Source organism: Boleophthalmus pectinirostris, unplaced genomic scaffold, assembly GCF_026225935.1.
Source record: "Boleophthalmus pectinirostris isolate CB_2022bp ecotype Guang Dong unplaced genomic scaffold, ASM2622593v1 HiC_scaffold_11, whole genome shotgun sequence".
Taxonomy (NCBI): domain Eukaryota; kingdom Metazoa; phylum Chordata; class Actinopteri; order Gobiiformes; family Gobiidae; genus Boleophthalmus; species Boleophthalmus pectinirostris.
Window position 1 is genome coordinate 1,572,803 of NW_026570994.1, and position 26,075 is coordinate 1,598,877.

The 26,075-nt window shown below is 37.6% G+C and overlaps 1 protein-coding gene across 1 annotated transcript in view; it reads left to right on the top strand.

Moving 5' to 3' along the window:
- The window catches only part of LOC110175641 (laminin, alpha 1), a 63,858-nt gene extending 38,881 nt beyond the window's left edge, over window positions 1-24,977 (top strand). Inside the window, exons 24-49 of the mRNA XM_055166568.1 lie at window positions 3,232-3,318; window positions 4,881-5,092; window positions 9,890-9,996; window positions 10,922-11,102; window positions 11,239-11,375; window positions 11,524-11,757; window positions 11,848-11,991; window positions 13,126-13,302; window positions 14,023-14,208; window positions 14,285-14,412; window positions 14,478-14,595; window positions 14,715-14,855; window positions 16,642-16,850; window positions 17,049-17,242; window positions 18,262-18,404; window positions 18,539-18,637; window positions 18,719-18,830; window positions 18,928-19,084; window positions 19,248-19,455; window positions 21,308-21,424; window positions 21,508-21,671; window positions 22,848-22,986; window positions 23,060-23,162; window positions 24,286-24,402; window positions 24,487-24,664; window positions 24,839-24,977. Of these exons, the coding sequence (XP_055022543.1) occupies window positions 3,232-3,318; window positions 4,881-5,092; window positions 9,890-9,996; window positions 10,922-11,102; window positions 11,239-11,375; window positions 11,524-11,757; window positions 11,848-11,991; window positions 13,126-13,302; window positions 14,023-14,208; window positions 14,285-14,412; window positions 14,478-14,595; window positions 14,715-14,855; window positions 16,642-16,850; window positions 17,049-17,242; window positions 18,262-18,404; window positions 18,539-18,637; window positions 18,719-18,830; window positions 18,928-19,084; window positions 19,248-19,455; window positions 21,308-21,424; window positions 21,508-21,671; window positions 22,848-22,986; window positions 23,060-23,162; window positions 24,286-24,402; window positions 24,487-24,614 (3,742 nt within the window). The 3' untranslated portion in view covers window positions 24,615-24,664; window positions 24,839-24,977. The remainder of the gene's footprint in view (window positions 1-3,231; window positions 3,319-4,880; window positions 5,093-9,889; window positions 9,997-10,921; window positions 11,103-11,238; window positions 11,376-11,523; window positions 11,758-11,847; window positions 11,992-13,125; window positions 13,303-14,022; window positions 14,209-14,284; window positions 14,413-14,477; window positions 14,596-14,714; window positions 14,856-16,641; window positions 16,851-17,048; window positions 17,243-18,261; window positions 18,405-18,538; window positions 18,638-18,718; window positions 18,831-18,927; window positions 19,085-19,247; window positions 19,456-21,307; window positions 21,425-21,507; window positions 21,672-22,847; window positions 22,987-23,059; window positions 23,163-24,285; window positions 24,403-24,486; window positions 24,665-24,838) is intronic.
- The last annotated feature ends 1,098 nt before the right edge of the window (window positions 24,978-26,075 follow it).

Here is a 26,075-nt window from a genome sequence, read left to right on the forward strand (position 1 = left end):
TAAATGCAGAAACAGCATACAGCAGACTTATTATTTGGGCAAGCAGACTAAATTAGCTTGAATACATACAGGGCCTTTAAAGAGTAGAGCCAGAACATGAAGTTAGGCTCTCAGTGTAAGAGTACATTTTTTTCAACAAAAACCTGCACTTTCACCTTACAACCACCATAATAAATCTACTCTTTAAATCAACTCAATGTCTTGTAAAAGTTTCAATAAATGCCTACCTCTTTTATGCACTAACACTAAAGACAGATCTGCACCCTAATTTGATATTACAGCACAAAAATTTGAAATGTCTAATAAACGCTGTAGCCTGTGGGACTCATATTATGTCGCCTTCATATTGCTGCTAAAAATATTCTTTGCTTTGTTTTGCAGAAGCTGGGATGGAATGCCCCCAGTCCTACAATCAAGCAAATTTACACTTTCACGTTGCAGCAAGAATGAGAACACAGCATTTTTTCTATTTCTACTACCTTCACAAAGCTTATTCTTGGGTATAGTTATAGTGCAAAATCTGTTGGACTACAAAACACTACAAAACAACACTTATGAGCCATGAAAGCAGAAAACTATTCAACAACAAAACAAGAAGTGCAAGCAGATTGCAGCTTCATTCTATCATGTCATAACCTTGCATTGTGACACCATTACTGACCACTGATACTAGAGATGCACCGATACAATACTGGTTTTGGAAATCGATGCCAATACTGAGAAATTTGCTGGAACGAATATCGACTTCCCATTATTGGTTCAGCCAATATCCTGATTGAACATTTACAACGATGTACCATAATAAGACTCAATTTACTAGGGGTGTAACGATATCCAAGTCTCACAATAGGATATCGTCACGGTATGAACCTCACCGTACAAAATTGATTGCGATATCATGGGAAAGCTCACGATATGGTGGAGAGGCTCACGACTAGGGATGTAACAATATACAAATCTCTCCATACGATATTTTCTCAATACACATCTCACGGTATGATATTTGTTGAGATATTTTGTGGAGGCTAAAACTGTTAATATGCTACTTTTTCTCTTAAAATGCCTTGACAAGACTTAATCCAAAGAACTAAGACTTAAAAGTGATTAGAACTGTTATTTCTTCTTGTAGTCTGCACTGAAATCGAGCAAAGGATCATGGTCTATGTAGTTCCTTCTGTCTTTTTTTAGCTGTTGCTGCACCATAACTCTTAATTTAAGCAAAGAGACTTGATATATTGTGATGGTCCACGATATTACTGTGAGAACTTTGATGATACGATATCACGATATTTCGGTTACTGTTACATGCCTAATATTTACTGGTTGTAGTGGGCATAGAAATTCTAACAATTTATTGAATTTTTATTTATACAAAGCTGTTCTGTAGTTTTTTGAGGGATAAATAACAGTTAAATAACACATTTGGATCAGTTTTGTATTATTTTATTTAGTTTTAAATAAATAAATGCTGTTTTCAGTCTTTTCTTATATCAATTATTGGCAGTTAAAGCTATAGTATTGGAATTGGTATTGGAACTGAAAAAGATGGCCCATTACCTTTTGCCTATTACTGGCACACTGCTGTATAATTTTATGCAGTTGTTTCACTAAACTCATAATAAAAGCGATGCACAATGTTTGGCGATGTATGCATTTTAACCAAGACTGACAGCTATTGCACTTTGCCTGTGGATAATTCTGTAACAGTATGGTAGAATATTGCTGCTCGGTTAAAAAGTGCTTTTCCTTGGATCCTCTGATGGCCGTTTGTTTTGACAATGCTTGAGTGAACGCATTAGTCCCATTATTAAAGCGACTGTGGTTGCTTTGTTTTGCATGATTCCATTTCTGTGGCTGTCAAAACACAGCGGAATGTGGTCTAGTCTATTTGCAGATATCACAGGGAGAGAGAGTGAAAGCGACGCACTCGAAACAAGCAATACACATCGTATATCCACACTGACATTACACTTTGCACGCATCTGTTCAGTAGGAAATTCTACAAAACAACACATGAAAGCTGTTGCGTATATTGGCTTTGCATTGACCAGTATATAGTTTCTTTTTAGTGCCACATGCTTACCAGCTTCTATAAGTAACATTACTCAAAAAACATGGGTCAATAAAACAAATAAAAATTACTAGTATGTTTGAGTTCTTAGCAGTGTTGGGAAGGTTACTTTTAAAATGTAATCCCCTACAGATTACAGATTACACACCCCAAAATGTAGTTTGTAATGTAATCAATAAAATTACTTAAAGTGAGTAACGTAATCTGATTACTTTGGATTACTTGATATTGTCATGTTTTTTTAAACGACATGAATGTAGCAACCACATCCTGAAAATTCTTGTTTGTTGTCTTCAAATTGTCTGAGCCCAAGTCTCCATGAATAAGCAACTGTTTGCTGTAGAGAAACAAAGACCATGATATCTTAATATAAGAGGTTTTGTCTGTTAAAAGACAGTAACAAGATCAGCCTTTCCTTCACCATATTAAAAAATATTATTGATAGAGAAATTATTTTTTATATGAGATCACCTTAAATAATGTCAACCTACTGTTAGGTGTCATGTTGTTTAGACCTGGTTTAGTCCTGGTTTAGTCCTGATTTTTAGACCTGGTTTACTCCTGATTTTAGACCTGGTCTAGACCAGGTCTAGACCAGGTCTTTAGTTCTGGTTTAGTCGTGGTTTAGTCCTAGTTTAAACCTGGTTCAGTCCTGCTTTAGTCCTGGTTTAGTCCTGGATTAGTCCTGGNATATTTAAGGCCAAATCTACACAAATTACATAATAGTTATGATTAAACTAATAAAAATAAATGACAACACTTTTATTTTGTTAAATGAAGGCTTAAACTGTCCAAAAAAATGCCTTTCTCATTTATGCACGAGAAAGGCATGGTCTCTATTTTGTGTTGACGAGATAGGTAAAGGTATTCTGTTAACTTAACAACTCAACGCTACTTCCTGTATTTCTGTCATTTTTGTTATAATTTTCTTTTCACAAACTGCCACTTAACCGATGTAAAACCCAGATAAATATTGACCACAGATACTACACCATTAAACATATAATAGTAAGTAGAAAAACATGAAAACCTGTCATACGCGCTTCTAATGGTGACAATCTGGTAGACAAAAGTACTTTTCAATGATTTGACAAGTACTATTATTAATACTATTACTGTAATCTTTATGTATAATGTATTTATGTTGCCTTGTGTTGCAGTTTCAGTCCCACCTGCCTCCTCCAGTCTAATGGACAGGTGACATGTGACCAGTGTCAGGAGGGCTACACCGGCAACAACTGTGAGAGGTGAGTGTGCACGCTTTACATTATATTACACAGTAGACACTTAAAACATACTAGTGTAGTAATAGGACCTGAGGTGCATTCACTTGATGTCGTTCATTCTAAAGAGGTCAGAGTTCACAATTGGGCGGATTGACAAACTGATCCGTAAAGCTGCTCACGTGATCATTTGTGAGCTGGAGACATTTGTCACAGTGAGGGACACGAGAACACTGAGCAAACGTCTCTCCATCATGGACACTCCTGCTCACCCACTGCACCAGACTATAGAGGGACAGATAATACTCCCTACAACTGTACAACAACTCACCCACTGCACCAGACTATAGAGGGACAGATAATACTTCCTACAACTGTACAACAACTCACCCACTGCACCAGACTACAAAGGGACAGATAATACTCCCTACAACTGTACAACAACTCACCCACTGCACCAGACTACAAAGGGACAGATAATACTCCCTACAACTGTACAACAACTCACCCACTGCACCAGACTACAAAGGGACAGATAATACTCCCTACAACTGTACAACAACTCACCCACTGCACCAGACTACAAAGGGACAGATAATACTCCCTACAACTGTACAACAACTCACCCACTGCACCAGACTATATTATAGAGGGACAGATAATACTCCCTACAACTGTACAACAACTCACCCACTGCACCAGACTACAAAGGGACAGATAATACTCCCTACAACTGTACAACAACTCACCCTTATGTAATTGATTATTACCATTAATATATTTTCTCTTTGTTATTATATATTATATTGTGATGTGTGAGCTCCTGGGTCCAAATTATTTCCCTTGTGGATCAATAAAATTTGTCTAAGTCTATGTAAGTCTAAATTGAGGTGGAGCCTTTAAAAATGATCATATATGAATGATGTTTGACCTGGTTTATGATTCATATTTTTGTAATCACTGCTCCTATAAAAACAAAAACTGCAACAAAAAAACCCTCCTTGTTTCTATGGAAATGTCATTGCTCTGCATAGAATGTTCCATGGTGTGACATTAAACAGCTCTACTTTACATTTATTCAATTACAGGTAGTTTTACAGCTAAAAAAATACTTAGAAAAACAGACATCCTGACTGTGAGCGGGGTCGCCTCTCCACAGATTTGACCTGTAACATAATCTGATTTGGTCTCCATGAAGATAGAAAGGTTTAATACCATACTGTGAAACATTATAGACAAAGCAATAAGATCTCACGTGGAGAAAAGCATTTGACGAACCCTCCACCAGAAAAGTTACACACTGTACCTTTAACATGATTTCCTTTCTATAACTTCAAATTGCTCATAGAATTATACATGGCCTGAATGTTCCACAGTACAACATAAAATATATCTATCTCCATGGAGACAAGCAACACCACCAGGCCAATGTACGGTATGTCAATGAATAAAAGTTTAATTTAAGTTTAATACTGTACTGTGGAATATTTCAGGTAAAGCAATAGCATTTTCATAAGGTAAGCAAAGTTACATAATGCATCTTTAAAAGCAGTTGTTGACACCAAACCTCTTTCTTGTTTCTCTAGATGTGCCAGTGGTTTCTACGGTAACCCGCAGGTGTTGGGCGGGTCCTGCTCGCGGTGTGAGTGTAACGGGAACGTGAACTGGGAGGAAACGGGGCACTGTGATCGTGTGACCGGGGAGTGTCTGCTGTGCACCCGGAACACCGCGGGACACCACTGCGAGCGCTGCCGGGATGGTTACTACGGCGACGCCCTGCACGCCAAAAACTGCACAGGTAAGGAGCAAATAGCCAGTTAGAGGTGAATAATGGTTCACACTTTTTTAACTAATCCAAAAATAAAATAACTGTCCAAATTATTTCCCTTGTGGATCAATACAGTTTGTCTAAGTCTAAGTCTAATAAGTCTTCCTAAAGGTGCACTGTGTTACTTTTCTGGTCTCTCATCTGCTTGTCTCCATGGAGATGTTATTGCATTTCCTGGAATGTTCCACAGTATGATATTATATTTAGGTATTGTTAGAAATATATCGTTAGAGTTACAGATATTTTAAAACATGCTTCTTACTGTGAGTGAGGATGCCTCTCCTCGGAGCTGACTTGTAACTTAGCCTGGTGGTATGCCATACTGTGGAACATTGTTGGCAAAGAAATAACATCTCCATGGAGACAAGCAGGTGGCAGACCTTCCACCAGATAGTTGCATTGTACAACGTTAAATACAGGACCAAATTCTCCCTGATGAATAAAATACAATAAAAGACAACCTAGACATCTGTTTTTCTTTTTTCTCGTGTTAGAAAAGATTTTGTATACAGTTCAAGAAAAGGCAGTTATCATTAGTTTAGTCTCTTGAAGATGAAGGTCGAAGATGGTTGAAACATTTGTCCTGATATGAGCTTCCCTCAGTGCTCAGGAACTCTTTGTGTCAATCTGAAGGTCACCATATTTTGTGTTGTTTTTTTTTAAACTTTTAACCAAGATGCTCTTGAGGAATGTTCTTTACAATGACTTTTTATTCATCAGAAAAGGAAGGTGAAATGAAACTGTATCTCGCTTTTAAAAAGTCTCTTGAAAGTAAAGGAATAGGAACAAGAACATACAAATATATGAAAAAAATGCTTTTTCTCATATTAATTAATCATGATTTTCAACTTTTAATTTTAATTTCCCCAATTAAAAACAAATAAAATGGCTTTAAACAACATAGACTTGTGCATATGGAGAACCAAAAATTACATAATTGGAAATAAATAAGTACAAGAATAAATGTACTTTTATTTAATGTATTGTGAATAAAAATAAATGTGTAAATAAATATATATATAAATATATAATATATAAATAAATAATATTTATTAATTAAATTCAATGTACACATTAATGCATACATTTTGTGTATTAAAAAGCTAAAATATTCAATAAAATATTTTACATTTCTGTATTAATATATTTATGAATACATGTATTTATTTTTTTGTATATTTACTTATTTAAAGATTATATACTTTAAAAATATATATATATACTTTTTAATTCATGATTTTAATTCTCCTTACAAATTTATTCTTTTTACATGTATTTATTTCCACATTTTTTAATACATTCCAGCATTTATTTTTGTATTTATTTCCAATTATGTCATTTTGTTCCTCCATAGTGGCATACCCTCCTCTTGAAAATGTATATACACCTTTTGATATACTAATTAGTAATTCAGTAATTCAGGGCCCTTCATTTATTCTAGCCAAAATATCTACTCCAAATACAAATGTTTAGACCATGAATCTTGGCACACATTTGTGAAGGAAACTATAATATCCGCTGTAATCTTTCAAAATAGTGAGTGACTGTTGTGGCTGCTTTTATCAGCGTTATCTTAGTCTCCTCAGGGCCCTGTTTAGTCTGTGGAGCTGGAGGCCTTGGTTCCACCGGAGCACAGGGCAGGAATGTAGATTTGTCTAATCCACATCACGCCTGACCTCTGACCCCATTGTTCCCCCGGTCACATGACTCTATTCAGGCACTGACCAGTAGAAACAGGGCTTTGTGCGTCGGGGGCCACGGGGGATTACGGCGCCCCGACCTCAGAGTCCCCGAAAGGCACTCACATGGGGGACACTGCACTTCCTGGTGTCAGAGAGTTTATTTATGAAGTTTAGTAAATATTAGGCAATACAGGTAAATGAACAGGTGTCAAATCAGGAGATGGGGATTACTATTAAATGTTGTAATCAATTGTTTTGAAAACCAATCTATAGTGGCTTTTAACTTTTGACAGTACATGGAATAGGTGGATAAAACAGTGTAAGATTTAAAGGTACAATACTACGCAAAACTGACTCTTGTGAGCTTTAAAAACCATGTTAGAATGACTTTACCTCCTCAAAAACAGACCTGGAGTATGGTTTTGTTTCATTCACATATGTTTGAATAATCCTGCATTATTAGTCTACATCTCCAAAGTTAGAAATGCTCTGTTCCACCTTGTGATGTCATGTAGTGGTAGTATAAGTTAACAGCTACCTTTTACCTTTAGTTCAGCACCCTGCAAAAAAGCTTGGCCAAAATGTAAGATATAAACACTTAAATCTATCAGAAAATGACTTGATCTGTCTATACAGCAAGATCATTTTACTTAACAAGTTCTCTTAAAATAAACAACCTCTATACTAGAATGAAGCAGTCTCTGGTCTAGTAAGTAGATAATAAATCTGAAAATAAGATGAATAACCTGATGTAAGTTTTAAAATCTTGGCCAGATCAGAGAAATTTGCAGTGTAGAGATGGTCAATTCCAAGTCTTAAATCATCCAAATGATTCAAGTGAAGGTGTATGGAGTTTAAAAACACAGTGGAGCACTTCCTTTATCACCACATCACAAGGTGAAACAGAGTGTTTTCTATTTGAGAAAAGAGCTCAACCTAAATATAGAGGGTTTATGTATGAAACATGTGTGAATGAAACAAAACACAAGTTCAGGTTAGGGGTGTGTGAAAAAATATTGAAAAATTGAATATACTGTTTATATTTTGAAATATTGTATCATTTAATTTGATGATACAGTAGGGGAGTATCGTGGGGTCTTGTACTGATATATCGCCAAGAGCATTTTTAGGTATATTTTACTACATTATTTTGTCTAAGAGCTACAATTGTGTTGACATTTTTATTGTTTTGAGTAAAACGGGTGTTTTTCATATTAACAGTCTTAGTAGACTTTGTGGACTTTTAGTATCATTCACAGCCATGATTTAGTCTTTGTTTTTTACTGAACTGTATCGAACCGATTTGAAATATATTGTATTGAATCGTACTGAATTGTATACTGAAAGTGTATTGTATCGAAAAGCATATGGCTTGTGTACCGAGGTATGTATCGTATCTAGGGGTGTCAAATTATCGCGTTAATTGCGATTAATTAATTACAGTCATATTTAGCGCGTTATGTTTTTTAATCGCGTTAATCTCATTTTTAATCTCTAACTTTAGTGTTTCTGTATGCGAGTTGCTTTATTATAAAACCTGTTTTTATGTGTTGTTGGGACAACAACACACACACACACACACACACACACACAAAAAAACACATTTATAATTTTTTTTATTTCGGTAATTCGACTCATTGCCGGAAACCCAAACAGAACGCGCGCAGTAAGAGCGACGTAAACGTCGTTAACGTTGACGGCGTCAGTCGCATAATGGACGAGGTGGAAGAGCCAGTAGAACAGAGCAGCAGTGCACAGGTAAAAACACATTCGTGTCTTGGAAATTATTCTCCCGACGTGAAATATAAAAGAAAATAAAAAATATAAAATCGCCTACAACTTAAATGTCACTGGTGAAAACAACCTGCATAGGCTCATGATGTCTGCACTACTGTCCTATACACAAACACACACACACACACACAAACACACACCTTCATCATCGTCATTAACCTGAGAACGCGCGGACCACGTTTCCTTCCGTAGACACTGCGCGGACACCGACGTGCTCCCGTGCGCCGCGTGTGGATCGTGTTTTCTCGCTACGCTGCGTAAACCGCGCTTCCTCCTGTGCGCCTCTAAACCAGAACTAACACCAAGACTAAAACCAGAACTAATCCAGTCCAGGACTAAACCAGGACTAAACCAGTCCAGGACTAAACCAGGACTAAACCAGAACTAAAACCAGGTCTAAACCAGGTCTAAACCAGGACTAAATCAGGACTAAACCAGGACTAAACCAGAACTAAAACCAGAACTAAAACCAGGTCTAAACCAGGTCTAAACCAGGACTAAACCAGAACTAACACCAGGACTAAAACAGGATTAATCCATTCCAGGACTAAACTAGGACTAAAGCAGGTCTAAACCAGGACTAAAACCAGGACTAAAACCAGTGATCTCATATATAAAGCATTTCTCTATCAATAATATTTTTAATATGGTTAAGGAAAGACTGGACTTTTTATTGTCTTTAAGTAGACAAAAGTTATCATGTTCAGATTTCCTCGTCTTTGCTACTTTACAGCAAACAGTTTCTTATTCATGGAGACTTGGGCTCAACAGCCAATTTGGGGAGATTTGTTAAACAATAAATGACTTTATAAAGTCACTTTTTTTTGTTCTATATCAGTCTTTTGATCTGCCACAATAATGTAATAATGAATTTAAATGAAAATACCTCAAATTGAAGGCTTTTCTCAGCAATTTTTAGGTGAGATTAAAATGAGATTAATTAGATTAATTAATTACAGATCATTAATTAATCTCTCAATTTTTTTAATCACATGACAGCACTAATCGTATCGGCAACTTCTTAATGATACCCAGCCCTATTCCAGGTCTGTTTGCTATAATATTACAACATAAATCTGAAAATAGTCTAAAATGGGCCCTTTAAATTAAAAATCCAATTAGTTGCGATTGTAATTTTGTTCCACTTGTTTGAATATGGAAGTTAAAAATATGTAGTAATGTTAATGTAGTAAAAAAAATGAATTAACTGCATTAATTGCAAAAGTTCACTTCTAAACTCTAAAGCGAAAGAGAAATTGTGATATAATTATTTGTCCATTCTCTGTTTCAGGATGTGGTTGTGACGTATACGGAGCTGTGTCCTCTGTGTGTGATGTGTCCACTGGGCGCTGTGACTGCAAGGCCAACGTGGAGGGCCGAGCCTGCGATCGCTGCATGGTACCGTATATATTTATTTAGTTATTTCATTTCAGGTAGTTAATGCACGACAATTGTAATGTGACAGCGCTCTTAAGGATTAACAGTAATACTCCCTCTTTCATATATTTGTTCATTATGAAATTACTTTTATTCAGTAATACAATATAAACCAGTGTTTCCCTGGTCCCCCATCAGACAGCGATGCTCCACCCCGCATGTACAATTTGCTCATAGAAATTATGTGAGAGGAAGACCAGTTCTTTAAGTTTTATGTTGAGAATTACTTACTGAAATTAATGTTAAAGTTTAGTTTTTATTTGATCTTTAGATTCTTTGACATTCAAGAAATGAATTACAAAAAAAACTACTAAATCTTGAGGTTTTTTATTTCAAATTCTTAACTCAGGACCTTGCTATTGCTATTGCTTAACTTTTTTATGTGCAAATGAAATAAATAAAATGCTATAATTAGACATAAGAAACTACTAAAGGGACAACAAGGTGACTAAATTAAATAGTGAAACAACATTAGCCTGTTTGGTGCAGAACTTGCGTGTCCTGTCAGAGCACCTCATTTTACATGGCTCGTGGCTCGTAAAATGAGAGAATGACACAATCATGTTGCAAAAAAAGAGGGATAATCAATTTGTGGTGCCCGGTTTTCATTCTCCACAGGTTGGTTTATATGGAAAACACTGTAAACAATTAAAAGACTTTCAAATTCTAAATAATATTTGTATAAAACAGGTAAAGATAACGGTGGCTTAACTTCCACCAGACTTATTCAATTCACTATGGACTTTCAATTTAATTAGCCATTTTAGTGTAACCCCCCACTGTTCCCTGCAGTGGATGACAGTCTACTGATCTGCTAAATGCTGCACAAAACTCCAATACGTATATACACTCTTCTCCTTATGATCTTTTTGTTCCTGTTTTCCAGTCTGGCTTCTTCGGCGTCGAAAGCGGACAGGGCTGTGTGCCGTGCAGCTGCAGGAAATCGGGTTCTGTGTCTGAATCATGTGATTCCGAGGGGCGGTGCCAGTGTGTGGAGGGCGTGGGCGGAGACAAGTGTGACCAATGTGCTCGCGGATACTACAACTACCTGGACGGACGGTGCACAGGTACGGACACACTAGAAATTAGTTTGAAATTTGAATAGACGCAAGTAGCACATAAATAATTTCCTCCACAAACAACAAAATATTCTGTCTTATTCTTGTTTGTTCATCTGTCTGACTGCTCATTTTGATATCCCAGAATGCAACTGTGCCCACACTGGAGGCAACTGTAACGCCGAGACTGGAGAGTGCATTTGCCCTGCACACACACAGGGGGCGAAATGTGAAAAGTGCAAACCTGACCATTGGGGCCACGACCCGGTGACTGGCTGCCAAGTAAGTTATATAAATACACACCCACTCAAATAAGGAATAGACTCTAAATACCCATTCTGATACCACAATGATAAAAAACACTCTTTATTTATACAATAGAATGTCATTTCCTTTAAAATGCTTCTAATTTGCCCATATTTTCTCATAGTCGTGTAGTTGCAGTTCATCCGGCAGCTTTACCTCCCAGTGCGACCTGAGCAGCGGACAGTGCAGCTGCAGAGAGGGCTTCGGGGCCAGCTCATGTGACCGCTGTGCCCCTGGTTACTATGGTTACCCCGAGTGCGCCCCCTGTGGGTGTGACCCTGCGGGCACGGAGGAAGAGTTCTGTAACGGGACCACAGGGATATGCGACTGTCTCCAGGACGGACAGTGTGTTTGCAAGGTCAACAAGAACTAGATTTAAGAGGAAAAAGGAATTTGCTTTTGAAAATGTTTACGATTAGTTTTTTGAATTGTTGTGATTTTTTTTCAGTCGGGGGTATCGGGGCGTCGCTGTGAAGAGTGTGTGTCTGGGCGGTTCGCTCTCTCCTCTCTGAACCCTGAAGGATGCTCCCAGTGCTACTGCTCTGGACTGAGCCAGGACTGTGAGGAGCAGGGAGGCTTCACCACGACTCAGGTACTCCACACCTTTTACATAAGACTAAAGGTAACAGAGTAACTATTGTTCTATGAATGTTGGAAGACACAACGTAAGATATGAAACAAAATCTGCATGTTTAAAAATAATCAATTCTTATATTTTTGGGGGGAGGAGAAGAGGATGTGAGAGGATCCCGGAGAGGGTGGAATGCGTGGAGGGAAACTGTGTTGGTCCGTGTACCATTTGTTCTTTTGAATTTCAATTAAGAACAAAAAAACAATAAAATGAGAAAACAGTTTGTTATTTCATTATTCCGTTTTAGTGTCAAAAATTAAAAAAATGATTTCGACCTCCATTTCCAATATTTAATTTAAAGTTTATTTTAAACTACTAACAGTCATCATGATAGTCACTATAAAAGAAGAGGACATGTTTGTCCACAAAATTGCAACGATTTTTCAGGTAAGTCGTTCTAGCAGCTGAACTTCCTGGGCATAAAATATCAAAATTGAATTATATGTATTTGACACTAAAATGGAAAAATTAAATAACAAACTCTTTTCCCATTTGATTCATTTTTGTTCTTAATTTAAATTCAAAAGAACAAATGGTACACAGACATGTGTCCTCTTTTATATCTTTATACATATATGTCGATAACCGTTTCCGTTTTTAGTTTTTACCTAACTTTTAAAACATTTTACTTTTTACTCTGTGCTGTTTTTATTGTATGTTGTGTTGTTTTATCATCTTGTTGTGTTTTGTTTTGTTAAAATTTGTTTCAAACTTAAAGGCGCTGTACCTGATTTTTACCGTCTTAAAAACATAAAAAGTTCATTTTAAACGGTTTGCAGTGGTCCAGAGTTATTCCTCACTTACCTTATCCATTCCAAGCATCCCATTCATTCACTGTAAGGAGTTTATAAGTATTTTTACAGTATTTTGCTGCGATGGTAAAGCCAACAACTACAAAATGCTAACACACAATGATTATCGGACAGTAAAATCAAACATTTGATCTCAAGAGCTGCTTATACAGTATTTCTATACTGTGACAAGAATTTGGTCAAATCTAGCTGGGAAAAAATCTGGTACAGGACCAATAACTAAACAATTTAACAGTTATATTAAAGGTAGTATTTATATGATATTGTCTTTTGCTCCTTTCAGCTCTTGGTGCCCTCTCCCTCAGTGCTGCCGGTGGTGTCTCAGTCGAATCTGAAGGGTGTGTTGTCTGGAGTGTTTGTACAAGATGGAGATGTTCTTTTGGACATGAGACACTTGGAGACTTCAGGCCTATTTGGACCCCTCTATTGGAAACTACCTCACGTCTTCACTGGCAAAAAGGTAACTGCACCATTTAGTTCTATACACACTCGCATGAGCACCACCATATCGTTGTTCAACCAGTGTTCACTTTGCCTACTCATATATTTTTGTATTTTGTATATTTTCATAGTTTTTGTAAATGTCATATTTTTTCTGACTAAAACTAAGTATTTAAGTGTTATGTGATTAAAACAATTACACATTTAGTTGACTACATTTTCATAGACTAAAATTACAACACACTTAAAGAGGGCTATTATATAAAATTGATGTTCTTGTTTTCTACCATGTTATAATGTTCCCTCATCAAAAACATGCCTGAAATTGCTTTAGATGTTGTTTTAGATCAATATCGTGGGCTGCAGTATCGATATATCGCCAAGAGTATTTTTAGGTATATTTTACTAAATTATTTTGTGTAAGATTTTCATAGTTTTGAGTAAAATGGGTGTTTGTCATATGGACTTTGCACAGACTTTATGGTTTAATACAGACTTTTAGTATCACAGCCATGATTTAGCTTTTGTTTTTCACTGAAACCTATCGAATAGAAAAAAGTATCGTATTGTGGCCTATGTATTGAGGTATGTATCGTATCGGCAACTTCTTAATGATACCCGGCCCTAATGATGATCTAAATATGTTATGTGTTTGCAGTTTATTCCACAGAGAAGTGTAGTACCCCTACTTTAAATTAATAGAAAATATAGTTAAAATCATTTGTTTTATTTTTTCCAGTTACTGTCATATGGAGGAACGCTGTCTTACGCCGCTGTGTTCTACGCAGAGGACGGACAGGGCTTGACCAATCAGGAGCCTCAGGTGCTGATGAGAGGCGGGACTTTGAGGAAGCTGGTCATTTACACCGACATGCCGGCGCCTAGCAACGGAGTTAGAGCGAGACACGACATCAGGTTAACAGAGGTACCTCCAAACCCATTCAGTGTAGTTTTAGTATAAATATAAAAGTACATAGTTGATATTTTGTGTGTTTTTTTAGCATCGCTGGCGTTACTTTAACTCGGTCAGTGAAAAAGCAGTGACTCGATCTGACTTCATGATGGTGCTAAGTAACATTCAGTACATCATCGTCAAAGCGTCTTATGGGAGCCGCCTACAACAGAGCAGGTTAATATAAAAATCACCTTAGGTACTGATAATATGTTACATAATACTCACTTGGCATTATGTAGGATCTCCAATATCACCATGGAAACCGCAGTTGAGGAGGAAGGAGAGGTCACAGGGGGTGTGGCCAGACAAATCGAGTCGTGCGATTGTCCGTGGGGCTACTCGGGTCTGTCCTGTCAGGTAAGAAACACATTTGATAACATTTTCAAATCTAGACTGTGTAGAAAATGAAACCGAAAATAAAGTAAAGGAAAAAAAAGGAAAAAGTAATTATGTTGGGAATTTTTTCTCGTGTCCAGGAATGTGCACCAGGTTTTTTCCGACAGCCCCTCTCGGAAATCTCTCCTCGGAACCAGCGGAGTTTGTTTGTGCGGCCCTGTGTTCCCTGCCGATGCAACAATCACAGCCAGATGTGCGACCAGGAGACGGGAGCCTGCCAGGTACAAACTACACTACGTTTATACTAAATGGAAAATACATTTAATCTATTTTACAATTTATTACCATATTAGGGAGTCCTCCACCTATTCCGACATCCCTTATTTATGACGTACCTCTGTTTAGACGTGCCAGTTTCTCACACTTTTTACTATCGCTATTCCGACACGTGTTTTTTTATCCAAGCGCGTCTCTCGCTGTTATTTATTTAGACTGTATGGTGTTCTCTGCACCTACATGACAAAAATTATGAAGCACAAAGGGCCCATACAGTCTCTGTTTTAGATGAGATATTTTCCCGAAGGCTGGCGTATACTCATTTGCACGACTGTTTCCCAAAGGCTTAGTTAGGACATTTTCCCTCTGTCTAATATCATATGTGGCCAAAGTATTCTCTGATCAAGAGTTTTGCTATGGCCCAAGCATCTTATGATATATGGGAGCGCAATGTATAATAGGCTATTACATTAATATTATTCATGTCAGAAAAGCTGAATGTAAAAAAATAGTAAAGTGCTGCTACTCCAACAATGAAAAAAGCAAGTTGAAGTAGTGGAACGCTTGAAAAATAATGTTTATGCCACTACTCCGACCATTAGACATCAGTATCTAAATAGTGGCATGTCAGAATAACAGCATGTAACGCCATGTTAGTTTAAAGGTGCACTATGTAACTTTTCTGTGTAAATATCCGCCACTTGCTTGTCTACATGAAGATGTTTTTGCTTTACTTAGAATAGTGGCTCTGAACCTTTCACATCACCAAAGAAAAGATTTGCCTTCCCAGTACCACCAAGTCTAAATCAAATATAAAAGAGGACTTTTCCAGTCCAAGTATCACCTGAAGGAGTGTAGGAGTGCAGGCACATTGATTCGGATTATTAGTTGTTTTTGTTCCCTTTTGTAATAAGTTGTAATTAGTTCTTAATTAGTTTGCATAATTTTTGTTTATGGTTTATTTTTGTGTGGCTGTGCGGAGCCTATAAATACAGCTGTTTGCCGTATTTATAGGCTCCACCCAGCCCACTCACCTTGTGCGCTCCAGAGTACGTGCCCGCGCCCTGAGGGTGGCCTCGCCCCTGTCGGCCAGGTGATGGGTGGGCTCCATTTAGCCTTCGTTAGCCGTTAGCCTTTTGTTTTGACCTGGTGGGAGCGGCTGTCCTGTTTTTGCGTTTCTTTTGGGTTCAGGTTGGTTTGGGTTTTTTCTTTACTTTAGTTACAGGTGCTGGCACCGGCTTCTATGGCCCTGTACAGGGTTGGCCCGGTATCGCACCCTTTTGTTCTGTTTGGCCGGCTTGCCAGGTCCACCTTTCTGTTTATTACTTTTCATTATTTTTTGGGGGCACGGGAGGGTTTTTTAAATTTCTTTAAAAACATAAAAATATATATATATAATAAATTAAGAACCAACGATAAATAAAATAAATTAAAGAGCTATATTTTGACTCCTGTGTCCTTTTTAAATATGTTGGGACTCACCTTGTGGGGGTCATAACAAGGAGCACAGTTTGAGAAACATGTGCCTAGAATGTGCCACGGTATGGCATTAAACTTATCTGCCTCCATGTAGAGAAGCTGGGGCGCCGCTTTTCCCACTGTGTTTTTCAGGGTATTTTTGAGTTTTAAAAACATGTAATTGAGTAAATGCTACATAGATACATTTAATGCCATATTGTGTAACATTCCAAGCAAAGCAAAAACAGGCAGGTATCTTAAAGTCCACTGGAAAAGTTACATTATTATAGATTTACAACATATTTATTGTAATCTATCTCTTTTCTGTCTTAGGGTTGTGACCACCACACCTCCGGCCATAACTGCGAGCTGTGTGCATCGGGTTACTATGGAAACGTGCACGGCTCAGTGTCGGACTGCTCCCTGTGCGGCTGTCCCCTCCGAGGGAACAGCTTCAGCTCCACGTGTGAGGTCACCGCGGCGAGCATCGGATACATCTGCACCAACTGTAGCTCGGGATATGAGGGACAGCACTGTGAGAGGTGAGGGGACTGACACTCATGCAATTATGACATATGACACTGTGAAAAATACACTGACTCAGTAGATGAACAAATGTAATAAAAATATGGAGCTTGGAAATGGAGCGCCAAAAAATCAGTTAATAGACTGTTAATGCAACCTACTCCATATAAAATAAGCACGTGTCTCATCGTGTGGCCCCTCCCCTCTGTCCTCAGGTGCTCAGATGGTTACTATGGCAACCCAACAGTGATGGGTGGAGCCTGTGAGCGGTGCGGCTGCACTGAGTGGGGCGCGCTCAGTTCCTCCTGTAACAAGACCAGCGGGCAGTGTGAGTGCAAGGCCGGGGTGAGAGGTCAGCGCTGCGACCAGTGCCAGGAGCGCCATGTGATGGAAGCAGGACACTGCATCTGTGAGTCGCCTTCAACAGACTCAACACTATAGTTTCATGTACTAACGACATATTTGTCTTTTTCCAGTGTAGGTACATTGTAAAAGATTTAATTAAAAATCACTTTTATCCCCCACAACTAGAAAGTAAGGCTTGTTGCGGCATTACCATGCTAGTGGTTGTTCACATTAATGTGACTGCCTATGAAAGTTAAGAGAAGAGTATATAAACTTAGTTATTAGGATGCGCAGAATGTGTAAGGTAAGAAAGGAATAACTTTGGACCACTGCAAATTGTTTTTTTTAAGATAGTAAAAATTGGATACTGTGCCTTTGACCTTTTTTGTTAAATAGTAATTATTTTAAAGATTATTTTCAGTTTTTCAATCTATGAAACCTAATCATAATCGTAATCATAATATTTTTGGGGGGCTATTTCAAAAATGGTAAATTGCATTATGTTCCAACAGTAATCAAGAGATACATAAAGGCAATTATTTTACATTACTAATGTATGTAATGTACTAATCACAAATATAATCTGCCAAAAAAATAAAATAAAATAAAATAAATACATATATACGTACATACATACATACATACATACACACATACATACATACATACATACATACATACATAAATAATGTACTTCTGCCAGACCCTTAGAATAGTATGTTACATTACTCCAGATACAAAATAAATAACTGCATTTCAAAATGTTATACTTTACATTCAGATGACCAATGAACTTAAATTTCTTCTTCTTCAGCTATAATCATTTCTTTATATCTACGTTTAAACATTTTCATATTTGGGCTCATATTTTGCACTCATCACTCATAGAGTTAAAGATTTTTACCCTACAAACTGAAATTGAAAATTGAAACTGAAACTTTTCCTTGTTGTACAGACATGAACATAAATTTATGATCCACTGCTGCTAAAAACTACAGTGTTACATATACATGCTAAATACTAAAATGTAATCACAATTTTAAAAGTGAAAGACATGTTTTCAAATGTTGTTTTCTGTTCCAGCCTGTAATGATGAGTGCACTGGGGTCCTTCTGGATGAACTGGACAATCTTCACTTTCATCTGTCATCTGTGAACATCAGCAGCCTCCTCAAGGCCCCCTACAGCCAGCTGGTGGCGCTAGAGAACAGGACAAGAACCATACAGGCATATGACACATCCTCCTAATATTCTGACATAGAGATTAAAAACTATATATGGCAATGAACGCCACTGATCAGTAAATTAAGTTGAAATAAATCATTGAATTAATCAGCTATGTGGATTTTGTGTTTTTTCAGAAGTCCTTTTCCAACACCAGCTCTCCCTCTGCGACGCTATTGGCTGTGGAGGATCAGCTGACCTCAGTGTCCTCAGAGCTCACCGTGGTCTCCAAGAAGGTATTTCTCTCCACCAGCTTTTACATTAAATCCAAAATGTAAACTCTTTCTTATTGATGAATTTGTAATGCAATTCTTCAGGCATCAGAGATCACTGGACTTTTGAAGGAAGTGAGCGGGGTAACAGAGCACAGCGTTTCCCAGAGTGCACTGCTCCTGGAGAACGTCAACAAACTGAATAAGAGAGTCACAGGTGAGGAATGGAAAACTACTAACTACTACTACAAATAGTACCACTTTTATTACAATAACTGGTGCAATTCTACCCATGTGAAAATCTGATTTGCTAGAGCTGAGCCAGGAGGTGGAACTTCTCAACCAGTCTAACCCCAAGACTCCTGAATGGACCAATCAGACGCAGATGCTCCAGGAGGCGGAGTCACTTGTGGACTTCATGAGAACAATCGATTTGTCGTACGCCAACGCTACGGCCAACCAGGAGCTCAGGTTAGCCACAGGAAAAAAAAACTATACCTATATTTGAGAAATTATCAGGTATTTTATATATATATATATATATATATATATATATATATATATATATATATATATATATATATATATATATATATATATATATATATAAAACATTTTAAAATTGTATTTTCAGTTTGTCTGAGTCCACCTCCAGCTCTATGCGTGACGTCCTGTCTTCAGCTGATACAATGGAGAGACAGCTTCACAATTTGTCGTCTGAAATGTCCGCTCACATGGACATTCTGAAGTCTGCCGAAATGCACTTGAAAGACGCAGAAGAACACAACACGATGGCTCACAAGCTGATGGACACAGCCACCGGCAAACTGCACCACTACGAGGTTAGCGTTCATGTCTTTACTGCTGTGCCAGTTTACACTGTTGTCAACAAGTATGGCAGCCTTAATCAACATATTAACAAAGGTCCTGACTAGGGGTGTGCAAAAATATTGAAATATTGTTATATCGTATCGTTTAATGTGATGATACGGTATCAATAACGGGGGCTGCTGTATCAATATATCACCAAGAGTATTTTTTGGTATATTTACTCAATTATTTTGTTACAGCTACAGTTTTGTTGTTTGTTTAGCGGAAAGAAACTCGTTTATGCGACACATTTGAAATATTGACTATTTTGAGAATTGTGTTTTTCACTTTACAAGTTTACAATTGATTTAACAAAGACTTTTAGTATCACAGCCATCATTTAGTCTTTATTTATTGAGCCGTATCGAATCACGTTGAAATATATCGTACTGAACTGTAAACTCACTGTATCGAGGTAGGAACCGTATCGGCAACTTCTTAATGATACCCAGCTCCATCCATTTTTCATCCATCTTGCGCATAATGTTCTGCGTAACTGCACATCTCTTGTTTTTTTTATTTGAAAGTTTTATTTCAGTCCAAACGTCCAAATCCAAATGTAATAAACCTCATGGAAATGCAGGAAGTGATGTGGCTCTCTGTCCTGGACCTGACACCAGCTGTTTCCATGACTGACACCAGGAAAGTCATGGGGCCATTGCACTTTTTTTGTTTTGAGGCAATAAGGAGATTTTGAGTTTATTTACAGACTTGATATTTTATACTTTTGTAGCTAAGGCCCTAAATTAAGCATTTTTATGTACAAAAAGTTGTTTATACATGTTTGCTATGTATTTTATATGAAAGAGTGTGGATTTTATTTATTTATTTATTTTCATTTGTATTTCTGGTCCTGTAGCTTTTATTACTAGCCTGATTCATCAGTCGGTTTCACTTTGTTTCACTTCGCACAAACTGTCTGACCTCACAGCCTCAGATTTCGTTCGCTCGATAGACGTTAGACGGGTACTTTCTTCATTTAACCAGTTGCTGCTATTTGGTCGTGATATATGTAATGCACCACTAACGGGGCTAAGTGGTATATTAAGCTTTTCCAAAATCCCGTAGGAAGAAGAACAATAACGTCTTTCCCCTTGATAAAATTCACCAAACATTCTCTTTGTTCCGGCTTTAAATCCTCGATCTCGGGAATCATTGCCAACACAGAATGTATGACTCTTCGGTGAATGGCTGATGCCCGAACTCGTACTTCTGGGGCTCTTGCAAACCGTCTAGTGTATTCTTATTCCTGACCTAGTTGCTGGAGAGAAATTAAATTGATTGGAGGCCTCTAGGTGGTTTTATTACAGCCGTATGACACAATTACAGCAGCAGATTGTGAAATAACAGGTTGTAGTGAATAAAAGGATGTATAACACTTCATTAGCAGGTAAAAGGGGCAGTTTTAACAGCAAAATATAAAAAAAAAAAAAAAAAAAGGTGAGGGCAAATGTACTAAAACTGCCCTTAGGTCTTGAAGCGTTAAGTCCATGCATGTTTGTGTAATCTAGCGATCTTTTCTGGGCCCTATAACAGTACTAGTCCAAAGTTCAACCCACAAGATTCACCCATGCTCTTACACAGTCATGTTCCATAAATATATGAAAGCATGATACAAAAAAAAAAGTATAATCTGATGCGATGTACAGTAATAGTGTTATACCCCCTCTTTAAGAATAATTAAAATGTATTTATAAAGAGTTTGCCCTATAAAGTCACTTATAGGTTGTTTTTTTTTTTTTCTGTTTTACTACCCCAAAGTCAAATATTTCTGAAATAAAATGAAATTCACTGTTCACTTTCACATTTCATTTTATTTTCTAGTCTCTCAGTGAGAAAACCAACTCTGGAACTAACTCAGTGAATGATCTGATGGAGGACAGTCAGCTGCTGCTTTCACACACGCTCAGCCTGACAGAGGATCTCACCAACTCCACAGCGGTAAAAAAAATCATCCACTGACACATGACATACCGTATAGTACTGTATGTGTCCTGATGGGTGTAATGCGTGCTCGTGTCCAGGAGGTGGAACTGTTGGCGGAGCAGCTCTCTCAGTCTCGCTCCATGCTGAGGAAACAGGTGGACGGTCTGGTGATCGGTCTGAAGAGGACAGACGCTCTGGAGTTGGTGTTCAGAGCAGAAAACCATGCCCAGACCATGCATGGCCACGCCCTCTCCTTTCAAAGGTGACACTTACAGAATCATTTAATAACGGTCTCATTACTTTGTTAAATACATTGAGTTTAATTGTATTTTTTCATGTAATAAAGTATATTATAGATATAAAGTATAAATGTATATAGATATATTGTAAAAGCAGCTCAAAATGATATGTGTTGTCTGCATCTAATATATGGCATTTTTATAGTCTGCGAACCAGTGGTGTGATGCTAGTAGAGGTGGGGACTTGGACTCGAGTCAGACTTGAGTCACTATTTTTAGGACTTGAGACTTGACATGATAAAATGGACAAACTCTTAGGATTTGACTTGGACCTGAAGGTCAAAGACTTGGGACTTAACTCAGACTTGTAGCCTGTGATTTGAGAAGACTTGACAGATGATATCTGTTTTTAGAAAATACTTTTCTCTTTACAGTTGATGCATGCGGTGATTAATTTTACAGAAACAAACTGGAACATGTCCCTCTCACTTCTGTTTGTTACTTTGGATGGAACTGAAGTACTGTGATATGGTGTCATCAAATTTACTACAGTAATCTACAGTACAATACATTAAAACAGAGGGGAAAAAAAAGTTATTAAGCTTTTTTAAATCTTAATTTTTTTCTATTCTGACCGTACTCACACTGTTGTCAAGACATTTAAAAAGGAAAAATTTGCATTTCTACAACTCTTATATAAATACTCTATCTATAAATATATAAATATACCATGACTTTTAAGTACAGTTTAGTTTAAAAGTCATATAAATAAAAAAAAAAATCTAAGCTATAGCTGGTACTTTTTTGGTTTAAAGACATGAAATTACTTGGACTTGACTTGGACTTAAGGGTCAGTGACTCAAGACTCGACCTAGACTTGACTTGGGACTTGACTCGGACTTGAGGTCAACGACTTGAGACTTACTTGAGACTTGCAAAACAACGACTTGGTCCCACCTCTGAGTGCTAGCATCCTACAGTTGGCAACAAAACTCCACTCTGGCCTCTGACAGTTATGAAAAACATCATTTACTGTAACTCGCTGTGGTAAATATGTGATATGCAAGGAATGCGTTAGGAAAGTGTGGAAAAAACATTGGACCATAGCAAATCGTTAAAATAAGTTTCTTGTGTTTTTCACATTTTTAAGACAGTAAAAATCATGTACGGCACATTTAATAATTATTATCTTGTTGCAGCTCCTTGTCGGCGGTGTGTAACTTCTCTCAGAACGGCACTCGTCTCTTCCGATTGGACACGGACGTAACAGAGCAGGTTAACTCCGCCCACCAGGAGGCGTTGAGTGCAGATAGCTCCGCCTCCATCGCCGTCAACATGGTAACGAATGCACGAACAGAACAGAGGAGATTTTGTGTTCAGATATTTTTTAAAAATGACTCTGCGTTTTCAGAGCATCCTCTCTGAGCAGTCTCTGTCCAAGGAGAGTGGAGTCATCCTCAACGTCAGCTCCACCGTCTTAAAGGAGAGTCAGAGGGTTAACAACTCTGCTACAGGTTAGTAATAATGACTCACTTTTTTTTTTACTTATCTTTGCAAATTAAAGGACTTCATGCTCCGTACTGATGATCGTGTGTCAGTATTTATTCTCATTCACCTTCGACTCCATCAACACCGTGAACAGAGTGAAGACTAAAATACAAATAGAGAAAATGGCTCAGCTTTACACACAATAGGTTTAAATAAATACAGAATACAAAACAATATATTTACTATGTTCTCTGGGGGTGTGCAAAAATATCAAAATATCGATATATTGTATTGTTTAATGTGATGATACAGTATTGATGTCATGGGCTGCTATATCGATATGTCACCAAGAGTATTTATTTGTATATTTTACAAAGTTATTTTCTTACAGCGCTCCAGTTTTGTTGTTTGTTCAGTGGAATGAAACTCATTTATGTAACACCTTCGACAGTTCAACACTGTTTTCATGATTTTAATATTTGTGTTTCTTATGAACTTTGCACAAAAAAGTGATTTTACAGAGACTTTTAGTATCACAACCATCATTTCGACGTTATTTTTCCGTATTTTATCAATTTGAAATGTATCGTATCAAATCAAAAGCACAATGCGCTATTGAGATTTGTATCGTATCGGCAACTTCTTAATGATACCCATAGTGTTGGCCTGTACATCACCAGTAGTAGTTAAGTAGCTTTTCTTTAAGTTTGACGTTGTCTTTTCTTTTCATTTTTTCTGCATTTTTCTCTAGTGTCTTTTTCTCTCTTTCATGGCTACTATTTCTCCCTCTGTTTACTTTTGCGGCAAAGTAAAAGGTCACATCACTCATAAAGGTCAATATTTTTACAAATAAGATATATGAAAATGAATAATAGTGGTGTTCTGTCACATTTTAATATTTGAACAGAGTAATAACTTTTGGATTTATTACCATGAAATAATTGTACTGACATTCACGTCATCTACATTGACCCTTGTACAGATATATTGTATAAGCAGCTCTCGAGGTCTAAATATGTCCACTATTGAGTACTGTCTACATCTACTTATAAAGTGTTTGATTGTCCGAGTATCAGGAAGTGTGCTGTTAGCATGTTAAATGTTGATTAAGATTCATAAAAGTGTTCAAATGTCCCATTGTTCTTCCAGACCTACAGAATGATATCTCCTCCATAACATCACGACTAGCAGTGGTACGACAGAACTTCCTGAACGCTAGCTCCATGCTGAGCCGACCAATCAGAGAGCTGCAATCTATTTCAAATGGTAAAAATATGAATAAATACTTAAAACGCTGTGACCAAGATATGTTTTAGAAAAGCAACACACCCACTATTTTTGTGGAATCAGGTTCTTCTATGACTTTGGCAAAACAACTTCAGACAGAGAGCCACTCCCACCTGCAGGAGGCGCTGAAGAGGCTGCAGAAGATTCCGGGAGCAGCTGCTGGTGTCTCATTCTGTGGTGGACAAGGCTAACGACTCTGTGAAGCAGACCAACGAGCTCATGAGCAGCACGGACAGTACAGGTCTGATATTATGTTGAAAAATGTCATAAGGGAGGAGGAGATGGAGAGGTTGAGGAGGCTGTTGGTTCTGCTGCTGTGGTGGAGATAAATAATCTTCATCAATAACACAACTTAACTTGAAAATGAACTATTATAAGTTGATGCTCTAAGTGTATTGGTGTTTCCTGTTTTCAGCCAATGAGGCGGAGAAACAGCTGCAGGAGGCGGAGCTTCGTTCAGAGCGCCTGATGGAACGAGTGAAGCCGCTGAGCATTCTGGGAGAAAACCTGAGCCGTAACCTGTCTGAGATCAGAGAGCTTATTGAGCAGGCCCGACGGCAGGCTGCCTCGGTGAGAATTATAACCACGAACTGACACTTGTGGTTTGTCACTGTAAAAAAATTATATCTACTATATTTTCTGGACTTTAAGTTGCTCTGGAGTATAAGTTGCACCAGCCAAAAAATGCATCATGAAGAAGAAAAAAACATATATAAGTCACATTAAACTATAAGTGACATTTTTTCGGGGACATTTATTTTTTAAAATCTGAGACCAAGAACCGACATTTCATGTTGAAAGTCAAGTTGTAGTAATAACAATAGAAGAGAGAACAACAGACTGTTAACGTCACAAATGAACAGTTCTTCAGATAAATATAGCATAAACAACAGAACAAGTTTACCAAACTCTCCATCTCACTACAAATCACTAAATCACTTTTTGGGGCATTGTTGTCCGTGCTCTGATAAAGAGGCGGCTGCAGTGCATGAAACTGTGGCATGATGCGGTAACACCAAGAAGGTCCTTCCACAAAGTCATTTATATTCATCGCCTTGGCAACTACCTGGGAATGGAGTTGTAACTGCCCCAGCAGCACGTTGTTCAAGCACCCCATTTGTGAACTTGTTCCTCTAGCTGTGGCCATCTAGCTTTTGAGCCCGCGATGAGCTTTGCAGTTCAAGTATCCTCCAGTTTTTGTTCCTCACAACTTTCTCACTTCAGACTTTCTTTCTGCCGCTCAGTTACCATTTTCAGCTGAATATATCTCTACTTGCAGCTTGGGGGTGGGGTGGGGTGTCTTTATAAGTTGATGTTTAAAGTTTAAATTTTCAGTGTTACAGAAGTAATAGGAGTAACAGATACTGTTACTCAAGTATAGAGCGCCCTCTCGTGGCTGTGAGTGTGAAAATAATGAACATGTATATATTTTAATATATAAGTCACACCTGAATATAAGTCGCAGGACCACCCAAACAATGAAAAAAGTGCAACTTCTAGTCCGAAAAATATGGTACTTCTGTTTTGTCTCATTAACTAGACAAAGGTTTCTGAACTGAAGAAGCCAACTGGATGAGTGGCAAAACATGTTCACTTCAAAACCTTTGTCCAGTTGAATACATTTATTTTTTATTATTGAACCTATCTGGATG